Raw genomic sequence first — 11,378 nt, 5'->3', positions numbered from 1 at the left:
ATTCCCGTTTCTGTCTCCATATTTGTAATTTGTGGTCTTTCTGTATTTGGTGAAGGTCAATTCTATGTGTGTGACAGGGGTGAGGTATTTTGCTAGCATGTAGGCATTTGAATCAATATAATTTGTTGTGTTTTCCCAATAGAACATGCATTGGTGGTAAATTACTGTCTTTTCATAAGGAGGGCTAATGCACCTGGTAGGAGAGAATGTTTATGTTGCTGTTACTGTGATGACACCAGAAAGAATCTTTTTTTGTATGGTAAATTAAACAGGGAATGTCCTAGTTCTGTTCTGTAGCCATTGTTGGGGGGGTCAGGGTAGATCCTGTAGATACAGAGTATATGTTTACCTTTAGCCCCATGACAATCATGTGTTCATTGTGTCATGCATGTGAGAACCATCTGTCAGGTGTGTCCCGACAGAAGAAAGATTGAGAACCACTGCTCTAGAGGAAGTCCAGACAGCCCTTCAACATAATGTCAGCATTTCTTTTATCTGGATTTCAGTTGCAGTCTTCATTGTAGCCACTAGATGGTGATTAAGCTTAATTTTTAGAAAATCTAGAAAAGTATACTTTTTTTTTTTAATGTTGCTGGCAAATTTGGTTTAGCAAAAATTATAAATGTTTTAGCTTTAATATGGCACGTGTGCTGGTCCAGCTGCAGTTCTCAAGTTGCACTCCTATTATTTGAATACTGATTTCGCTTGAACTTTATGATCATGGACTGTTTATTTTGTTACATTGCATTCTACAGCCAAAGACCTAGATGACTCTGTACTGTTTAAACCCAGTCTAAATATGCTGTTTCTTCACTTGCCTGATGAAAATAAACTCTAGAAAGCTTGTCCCAGATGTACTAAGTTATTCCAATGAAAAGGTATCACTTACAACTTGTTTGTTGACCTTTAATGCCACATATCCAAGTGGCCTTAAATTGCTACCACAATTCTACAAAGGCAATGACTTCTTCTGGGCAGTAAAATAATTCTGATTTAGTTCCATGTCCCAGAGAGTACTACATCATAATACATATGCTTCTGCCACAGAATATACTTAACTTCAGAAAAACCTCAGGACTAAAGTCAGAATAACAATGCAATTTTAGGAGAATGAAATTGCAGCTGCCCTGCTTCCCTGATTGCTGTGAAAATGTCATTTTAGGAACTCGGATATCTTAAAATCAGGGTGTCCAGCAGCCTTCCATTAAAAAGGGGCTGAGGTGAGCCAGATTTCACAAAAATGGAGGTAAATAGATTTTTAAGCAAGTTATTCTCAGATTTTCCTGGGGGGAGGGGGGGGGCGGCTTATCAAGCTAGGGGGTCACATTTCAAAATGACCACATTGGAACAAAGACCACAGTTACTTTTTACCCATGGACTTTGTCTAAACAAAATATGTGTGACTGTCATGTTGTAACTTGCTGCAGGTACAAAGTTCTCATGGACATTTGGATCTTCCTTTTTTTGTGCCTGGTTTTGGCATGGAATATACACATGTAGAGCTGAGAATGCAATCTGTGTGTGTTATTTTATGATCCCTCCCCTTCCAACCAAGAATACCTTCTCTAAATGCAACTCTAAGTACGTGTGTGGTTTCGCATCACACAAACATTTAGCCATATCAAAGGAGGACAATTTTCAATTTATGCATATCCCTTTAATGTTATTCCTGTGATATCAGTGTAACCCCTGGACTGATAGTTCTGGTTAAAGGCCTCAGGAATTACACCTCAAATACAGTCTCTTCAAGTTAAATATTCCCGAGCTATTATGTCAGTCTGAGTCTCCAGGATTCCCTGAGCGATGGAAGAATAATCCTTTAGGCCCTGTGCATTGCTTCATGTGAATTCCCAATTTAAAGTTCATTGTAAACAGCACTGATGAATATTAAGTTGTAAACTACAGCAATAAGCACGTTGGAAGCATGGAACGGTTTCCAATATAACTTTTATTGATAGATTATGTGGTTAATGGAAAAGTTCTTTGCAGCTTTAGTTGTTTCAGTATATGATTTTACAAATTCAATTCTCGAATACATTTGTGACCTTTCTTCTTTTAATCAATTTATATTGATGGTTGTCAAATAAGTTCCAATTAATACGTCTTAGTTCTCATCCTTTCCAATCAATTTGGGAAACCAAAATATGAGATGAGGAGGGAGGAAAAAACTCATATCAGAAAACACAAAAATATCCCAGACATGGATTGCAAGGTTTCAGACACAGTCCTTCAAAAGGATGAAAGCTCTCCGTTTCCTTTCTGAATCCAGGTCTCAATCCAAAAGACTCTAGAGGCCTTCCTCTTTAAAAGTAAACAAAACCTAGGGAACTGTCATGGACTTGCTGTCCCAGGAAGGGTCAACTAAAAATTCCACATAGGAAAATGGTGGTCTGGAGTTATATAGCATGAGAGCACACTACTTTCCATCTCCCACACAGGGGAGCTACAAACCCACATTAATTACTTTTCTATTCCCCCCATAAAAATGGAGTAATCCTTCTGGTAGAGATCATCAGTTTTCATATTTATCACATTTTTATTTTCAGTGTTATCTTTCTTAAAACGCATTAACTGTTTTCTCTATTTTCCATGCCACTAATCTGTGTTTCAGCCATCTTGAGTTCTCTTTCATTGACTGTAAAAGCTCCCATGATCACTGAAACTTCCTGAAACCCTTTCTGGTTTGCCTCCATGTTGTCCCCAAAGTATGGGAAGTTGGATGCACCCCACATTCAAGCTGATATCAGCAGTTTTCTCCTCTGTTGCTATCCTGTGATGGGCAAAGTCTATCAAAATGTTCTTCTGGCCTGCAGATGGCCCCTGTCATTTTCTGTTTTTCCTGCTTTGTTTATAAGGACCTTCATTTTCAGTTTTTATTTTATTTTTCCTGAGCATTTCAATGTTAGAACAAAAAATAATCAGTGCCATTATGAGACTCCGAGGAGAAGGGGAGGAGGAAAAAAGCAGAATTGTTTGACAAATATTTCTGTTCAGTGTTCACTGAGCAAAGGTCAGGAGCAGGACCATAGAAAATGGACACAAATATAATTGGAAGTGAGGTGAACCTTAAACAATTTTCAGAAAAGTATCTTCATGAGTAACTTGTCCATTTCTGCTAATTAAAAACAAATGTTCAGTATTTGAAGATAGTTTGGCTAAATTTGCAGATGACACAAAATTATGCAGAGTAGTTAAATCTGAAGTGGATTGTGATACATTACAGGAGGACCTTGCAAGACTGGAAGATTGGGCATCCAAATGGCAGATGAAATTTAATGTGGACAAGTGCAAGGTGTTGCATATAGGGAAAAATAACCCTTGCTGTAGTTACACGATGTTAGGTTCCATATTAGGAGCTACCACTGAGGAAAGAGATCTAGGCATCATAGTGGATAACACATTGAAATTATCAGCTCAGTGTGCTGCAGCAGTCAAAAAAGCAAACAATGTTAGGAATTATTAGGAAGGGAATGGTTAATAAAATGGCATAATGCCTCTATATCGCTCCATGGTGAGATTGCACTTTGAATACTGTGTGCAGTTCTGATCACCGCATTTCAAAAAAGATATAACTGCACTGGAAAAAGTGCAGAGAAGTGCAACCAAAATGATAAAGGGGCATGGAATGGCTGCCCTATGAGGAAAGGCTAAAGAAGTTAGGGCTGTTCAATTTGGAGAAGAGATGACTGAGGGGGGAAGGGGAAAAAAAAGTAAAAAAAAAAAAATTGAAGTCGGCCCGTGGTTGTTGGGTCGAAAACCAGACGCTCAATTTTGCCGGCGTCCGGTTTCTGAGCCCATGGCTGTCAGCGGGCTCGAGAACCAACGCCGGCAAAATTGAGTATCGGCTGTCAAACCCGCTGACAGCCGCCGCTCCGGTCCAAAAGGAGGCGCTAGGGACGCGCTAGTGTCCCTAGCGCCTAGCGTCTTCTAGCCATACTCAAGACTGGAGGTTTTGCAAGGGCTGATGCCAACATTCTGTGACCCCTGGCTGAGAACCGGAGATGGCTGAGAGCCCAAAGCAGCAGGGGCAAACTGCTAGCCCAAAAAATAAAATGTTGGTCATGGGGAGGAGTGGGGCTAAGCATAGGGCTAAGTCCAGGACACCTCCAGATTGGCTAGCAGTGAAGCCAGGTTCTAAGTCAGCAGCTCCTTGTCATCTATCAGTTCTGGTACCTTGTCTGCTTTCTCTTTCTCAGGCGAGAGGAAGCAGATCTGCATGAGTTGCCGAGTTGCAGGTCTTCCTTGACCAGAACCAACATAAGGGGAGGCTATAAATCAGTTCTGCTGAAAATTTGTGCCACAGGATCTATCAGCCTGCCAGAGAAAACTAGGGATCTTTACTGTAGTATATACAATTTGCCTTTTATTTGGCAGTTTCTAGTACTAGAGGCAGAGAGAAGCACCTGGGGGAATGCAACACTTGGCAGCGACAAGTACAGTCTGTTGTACTCCACACAGAGAGAATCTGTGCAATTTCTCTAAGGAAACAGTCTCACAAAATAAAGAAGAAAATGTATGCAGTTAGGCCAAGTAAGCTATCAATCTACCAAGTAACCTTATAATTGAGGCTCATGTGGAAAAATGTGCAATACAACATATTCTCTAGCAAGCTGGTTCCAGCACACACCCAAAATAACATGATTTCCAGGAATGTAGAAGACGTGACAATAAAAAAAATATATAATAATATATATTTATTTTTTAAGTGTTCACGCACTTATTAAATCAGCTCAAATATATTTTTGTGTGGTTGACTGAACTATTTTTCTTACATTCTCGGCATTATTGACCCCCTCAGAAAGGCACTTCAGATCCACTGGTACAATGAGCACATTAAAGAAGTTTTATTAAGAGAATTTGGGTCAGCAAGAATTGTTTCATTTACTGTTTATTTCTTTTCTTGCACAAAGGATAATGTACAACTTGTTGTATAAAAAAAATAACTAGAAGAACAAGTTTTCTGGGATCTTAAATATTGCCATAAATAACATAAGGGGATGATGAACATTTGATGGCTTGTCCAGTAAGAGTAATGTCAAATACTCATGTTTGTCCCAGTGGAATAGTGACTAGTGAGTGATAAACTCCTTTCTGTGCTAAGAGCTTCTGGTGCTTTCCTTGTTCTACGACCCTCCCATTCTGGATTACCGCAATCTTGTCAGCATTCTGGATGGTAGACAAGCGATGAGCTATTACAATACAAGTGCGGCCTTCTCTGGCTTTGTCCAGGGCTTCTTGGACAACCTGTGCAATAACGATAAGAAAGTAGAAGATCTTTTGAAACCGAGACAGCTGACCACTGCGTTTTTGATATTTGTCATCTATTGCTCATATTGGGGCCGATGCAATACAGTGCGCTGAGCCAAGCGCTCTATATAACCCGCAGTTGGACGCAGGATAAATAGGCGCTAATCCATCCCCTAATGCAATAAGGGGATTAGCGCCTATTTAACGTACGTCGAGGTGGAGTGAATGAGATAGCGGTAAACCTGGCGTCAGTTTTCATAACCTCCCTGTCTGCCAGTAATGAAAATGGCTGCCGATAAACTCAGTGCCGATAAACTCGGCGGCCGTTTTCATTACTGGCAGACAGGGAGGTTATGAAAACCGAGGCCGAGTTTACCGGCGTCGATCTTCATAACCAGCAGCCGTGGCGGGTCACGTTAGCAAGGGGGCGCTAAGGTCGCGCAAGCGACCCTAGCGCCTCCTTCCTAGCGTGACCCCCTAATTTACATATTGCATGGCGCCCCCCCTTGCAGGCGCCATGCGTACATTATGAAAGCAGGCGCCGAAAAGTCAGCGTCCGTTTTCCGTGAACATTATTGCATCGGCCCCATTGTAAACACAGCCGCAAGATACTGTGTGGTGAAGTATGAATTTATACCACACAACACCGTCAAATGTAGTTTTGTTTTTTCATCCTGCAATATTTGAGTTGATCATAACTGTCCATAATGTACTGAAATGCCCTCTTTATTTGAGTTAAATATTACACAAAATCACTTCTAACCAGACAATGATATGGGGTAGATAATATAACTACCTGCAAGCTGGCAAACTCTGTGGGTAGTTTTTACCTGCAGGGTTTGCCCCTTTCAGGAAGGCCGGCACTTGTGTGCATAGCGGCCTCTGGGCACGTGGCCGGGCCTTATTGAAAATTGGCTTGGCATGCTCAAGGGCAGAATTTACATGCACAGCCAAATAAAAATCTACCCGTAAATCTTTCTCTTACGGACTTATCTCCCCTAAGTGCCCCTTAATCCCTTGCTCATCTAACGGTCCAATAGACTCCCTCAAGGCTTCCTGCTTTCCATATATTTTTAAAGATATGATTATAAATTTTGCCACTATGGCCAGCTTTTCAAATTCTCTTTTAAGGATATCCATGATGAATATATCCAAGATGAATACTGGGCTAGAGTCATCATTCCGTGCGGAATAATGAGCTGCCGCGATAAAGGGGGCGGGGGAAATGAAAACAGGGGCGGGAGGGCGCTAGTGTGCAGCCGGCCACATCATGGTGGTGCGGTTTCGCCTGTGGTGGTGCGGCCTTGCAGCACACTATCGCCCCCATAGCTCCACGCTAAACGGTGGTGCTATTTTCCGCGCTACTGCCGACGATAATATCCAAAACATTATCGCTGGCAGCGGTGCCGCCACCCCATTTCCCTAAACCCCTCCCTAACTCCTCCCAAACTCCACCCCTTCCCCTAATTTTAATTTTACTGCCGCGATAAGCCCATTATCACTTGTGTTAGGGCGTTATCGCGTGCAATAATGGCCTAATGCATGTGATAATGGGCTATAGCAGCTTGAAAAAATACCCCCCATTGTGAGATATATCTTCATAGATTTGGTCTAGGAACCAGTATAGTTTGCATAGTTTAGATGAATTGCAAACAATAAATTACCCTGGTTGGGGCGGTCCAACCTGGGCTTATTACAAGGAACATTGAAAAGTAAATATAATATTTAACCTGGGCTTATTACAATGAACATTGATAAGTAACCATAATATTTAACATTTAACATTTGTCATAATTTGTGTTTTGCAACAGTACATAAGTTCAACTTTTTACAACGAGCTTTAGTAGCGACTTTTTACAACGAGCTTTAGTAGCGACAACCTAGCTACCGTACAGTATACAAGAGTACGAGAATACAAAAGTTGAGAATACAGTGTACAAGAATACAGTTATGTATTATATTATGTGATTTATGTTTGTTAAGATCAAATTGTGAAAGAGAAAGTATAGGATTAAGTGTCAATGATGTTAGTGGTACGCTGCAATGAATGGATCTGTAATGATTGGATCTGAAAGTCAGGAGGAGGTGCTTAATTACACTCTGGTAATTGGAAAGCTTGCCTGAAGAGCCAGGTTTTTAACTTTTTTTTGAACTCTGGTAGACTGGGTTCGAGGCGTAGGTCTGGTGGGAGAGCATTCCATTGGTGTGGTCCCGCAGATGAGAGTGCTCTTTTTCTTAGTGTTGATTTAACTGGAGCTGCGACTAAAGTGCCTTTGTAGGCACTTCTGATGGGTCTGGAGGATAAGTGTGGACGAAGTTGAGTTTGTAGTGATATAGGTGAGACATTATGAATTGCTTTATGAATAATGGTTAAGGTTTTATATAGGATTCTCTGTTTGATGGGTAGCCAGTGGAGACTGCTCAAGATGGGGGTGATATGGTCTCTTCTATTCGTGTTAGTTAGGATTCTGGCTGCGGCATTTTGTACCATCTGTAGGGGTCTGATGCTGTTGGAGGGGAGGCCAAGTAGGATTGAGTTGCAGTAATAAGCCCAGGTTAAATATTATATTTACTTTTCAATGTTCCTTGTAATAAGCCCAGGTTGGACCGCCCCAACCAGGGTAATTTATTGTTTATTGTAAACCGGATTGATTTGTACTGTATACAGGAATTCCGGTATATAAAAATTAAAAATAAATAAATAAATAAATAAATAAACCTGTTCGGGGTCTTCAAGGACTGGTTTTGGGAACTATGGACTTAACCAATAGATATATCCCACCACATAACTGTATATGCTGAGGAGAGCCAAACAGATTAAAGACAGAGTTCAAGATAAACATTTCATTTTACTGTGCTAATCCCTACTACCTTTTCTCTCTTTATTAATGTTATCACAGGATCTGGAACTTTAAGATTATAATGTTTCTGGCACCTCTTTGAGGAGAGAGATGAGATGAAAATATGCAGATATTTATGTTTCTTTTACTGTTGTAAAGCCCTGGTGCTTGTTTTACAGCAAATGTAACAGCCTGGACTCTTCAGACAGATATGAGTGTTTGATTCTTGCATTTTTATACACCATTTCAGCCTTTTCCTATTTGCATATTTATTTCAAGACAGGCAAAAAAAAAAAATAAAATTGAAGTTCAGAAAAAGTTCAAACCCGAGCAAGGTTGGGCCTTCCCCTGTCATGCTGGCATTACTATGACCTGTCACCTAGGAGTCTGTGTCAAGGAAGGACAAGTTTGGAGCATCACTGAGACTCGGGCCTTTGTGGATGGACGGAGGTTTGGATGCTGCAGGGGTGACCCTGCCAGCTTAAAAACAGCACCAAAGGTTCAGCCTTAATGGAAATTCCCTTCCAAATGTTTAGTCAGGCAGGGGATCTGAGCTGCTCAGAGCAGCATAGCTCCAGGGGCGATAAGAAGAAGAGCAGCTTCAAGAAGACGGAAATATACAATTAGAGACGTGTTAAGTTCCCACATTAAGCAACTACTCTCCACACAAGAGGTAAAAATTCATGAGGTGGAGAAAGGAGAGGGGGGAAAAAAAGATAGAAACGAAAAGTATAAATGAAAACAGCATTAAAACAGAGTCAAGGAAAATAAAAATGAAAGCTGCAACGCAGCCACCGTGACCCTGAAAGCAAAGTCTCTACCTTTTCACTTTCTGTGTCCAGCGCAGATGTGGCCTCGTCCAGGAGTAGGATTTTGGGCTGACGTATGAGGGCCCGGGCTATCGCGATACGTTGCTTCTGACCACCGGAGAGCTGAGTGCCTTTATCTCCCACACAGGTAGCATATTTCTAAATGAAAGAAAAGCAAAGTGAGAGAACTACCAAGAAGATCTGGTCCCTGCTTGTACTGGGCAAGGGGACCGCTGGTTAGTTTCACCGGATATGAACTGAGCACCATCGTGCATTGAAAATGATTTAGGGCAAAGTGCTCTGGGCTTTCATCAAAGGACACTGAACTTAGGAGGTAATTTTCAGAAGGAACCTCTGCACTATTTTATGTGCAGGAGCGACCTTTTATAAAACTGCCTCCCTGATATGCAGGTAAGTTTACATGCATATGTATAATGTCTGCACATACATTCACCTGGACTAAGCGGAGGCATTCGTAGGGTGCGAGTTTGGGAGGGGTTTGGATTTCCACGTATACTTTATAAAAGCTGGCAGAATGCACGTGAGTTTATAGGGAAAACATGTGCACACCAAGCAGCAGTTGTAACTTGCATGGGGTAGGTTTAGGGGGTGGGGGCCAGAGATAATTTTCCAAATGGACTTATGCACAATAGTTCACATTGAAAACTGATGCAGGCTATTTGAAAATTACCCTCTTGGTGAGGAACATATCTTTGTGAAAATGCTGCTCTGTAAAGGGGGATACCTTAATTAAGTAGTAAACCTGTAACCTTTATGGTGGTCATGATCACAATTCAGCGGGCAATTTTTTAAATATGCATCAGACTTCTAGTTGGACTGCAAGCTTATTTTTTGAAGGGAAACCCTGCCGAGGGCTTCCTTTTGAAAATGCCACTGTCAAGGATAGCGAGTACAATGGACCCATGTATATTTTTCACCTGTTTTTCCTGCAGAAACTAGTCAAAGTCCTTTCAAAATGAAAGCCCTGTGCATTCTTTCCTTCCCTGACCTAACCCCATCCTGGACCCACCCCTTTTCCCATACAGGTAAAAGCACCACTGTGCAATTTTCAGTGTGTGTGTGTGTGGGGGGGAGTTTACACAGGTAAACACAAGTTACAAGTCTTAAAAAAATTGAAGCCTCTTCTTTATTTCAACGATTTTTGGATGGTCCTACAAGCCATTATTCTATCAAAAGTCGACTATTGCAATTCGCTTCTCTTTGGCCTTCCATATTCATCCATCAAACCCCTCCAAATGCTACAGAACTCTGCAGCCAGAATCCTTACCAATACGAATAAAAGAGATCACATCACCCCCATTCTCAAGCTCCTCCACTGGCTGCCTATAAAGCAAAGGATCCTATATAAAGTACTCACCGTAATTCATAAATCCATTCACAATATCTCTCCTCTTCAATTATGTAACCAACTACGCCCTCACTCCTCCTCTAGACCCATCAGAGGAGCATATAAAGGCACTCTCTATGTACCTTCAACAAAATCCTCGCATCATAAACGTGCCATATCTACAGCAGGCCCCATTCAATGGAATGCGCTCCCACCAGACATTCGGCTTGAGTTCTGCCACTCTTCATTCAAAAAAAAACTTAAAACCTGGCTCTTTAGCCAAGCTTTTCCAGGACCATGATCATCATTTTTTCCCCTCCAACCAGCAAGAACATATCTTCTTCACAAACCCCCATTTTCCATACCACTACCTACTTCGGTATCTAATCTCTTGCTGCAGGACACTTGAGACTTTCTCACTTATACGTTATAATTTTTATGCTCAATAAGACCTGTCAACTTAATTGTTTAAGTCTTTTTTTTTTTTTTTTCTCCTTTATCTTTTGGTCATCAATGTTACAACGTTATTGTTAAATTTTGAACTTATGTACACTGTTCCAAGTTTCATAACCTTGTTCTATGTAATGCCTTTTGGCAATTTTCATGTTCTGTTTCAATGTAAACCGATGTGATCTTTATTTCATATAGGAACACCGGTATATAAAAATCTAAAAATAAATAAATAAATAAACAGCTGTTTACCCCTGTAAACTCCTTTGGAAAGTGCACTCTTAATGATTAATTCATTGGACATAGTCCAATGAATTCCAAATTCCCGTTTAAGAGTTAAAAACCAATAGAGGAACTTAAATTACATTTATTGAAATCTGGAGTCAAACACAGACCCCTGGATCCAGACTCAGAGCAGAAGCTTCATGTTCCAGCAATGTTTCATGCACCCATCAGAGGGGTGCTACTCTCTGGCTCATAGGAGCCATCTACTAATATAATAACAGCCAACCACAAACCCTGCAAATGAACACTGGAATCCCTTCCCACACTTCAAGATCCTGTGTCTGTATTCAGAATCGTTCCTGCTTTGTTCAGCCCCTCGGAGGCTATTAAAGTTGTCTTCCATACCACAAAGCCCCACCTATTCTCTCCTCTCCCTGACCCTAACCACTGAGCAGCTCA

At 41.1% G+C, this 11,378-nt stretch overlaps 1 protein-coding gene across 2 annotated transcripts in view; it reads right to left on the bottom strand.

Moving 5' to 3' along the window:
• Positions 1-4,820: 4,820 nt before the first annotated feature.
• The window catches only part of LOC115084224 (multidrug resistance protein 1-like), a 201,105-nt gene continuing 194,547 nt past the window's right edge, over positions 4,821-11,378 (bottom strand). For both annotated transcript variants that reach the window (XM_029588806.1, XM_029588807.1), the window contains 2 exons: positions 8,909-9,055; positions 4,821-5,244 (listed from right to left, as the gene is read on the bottom strand). In XM_029588806.1, the coding sequence (XP_029444666.1) occupies positions 5,044-5,244; positions 8,909-9,055 (348 nt within the window). In that variant the 3' untranslated portion in view covers positions 4,821-5,043. The remainder of the gene's footprint in view (positions 5,245-8,908; positions 9,056-11,378) is intronic.

This window comes from Rhinatrema bivittatum, chromosome 2 (genome assembly GCF_901001135.1).
Source record: "Rhinatrema bivittatum chromosome 2, aRhiBiv1.1, whole genome shotgun sequence".
NCBI lineage: Eukaryota > Metazoa > Chordata > Amphibia > Gymnophiona > Rhinatrematidae > Rhinatrema > Rhinatrema bivittatum.
The sequence above is the reverse complement of the archived record's forward strand: the minus strand, read 5'-3'. Positions and strand labels throughout refer to the sequence as shown.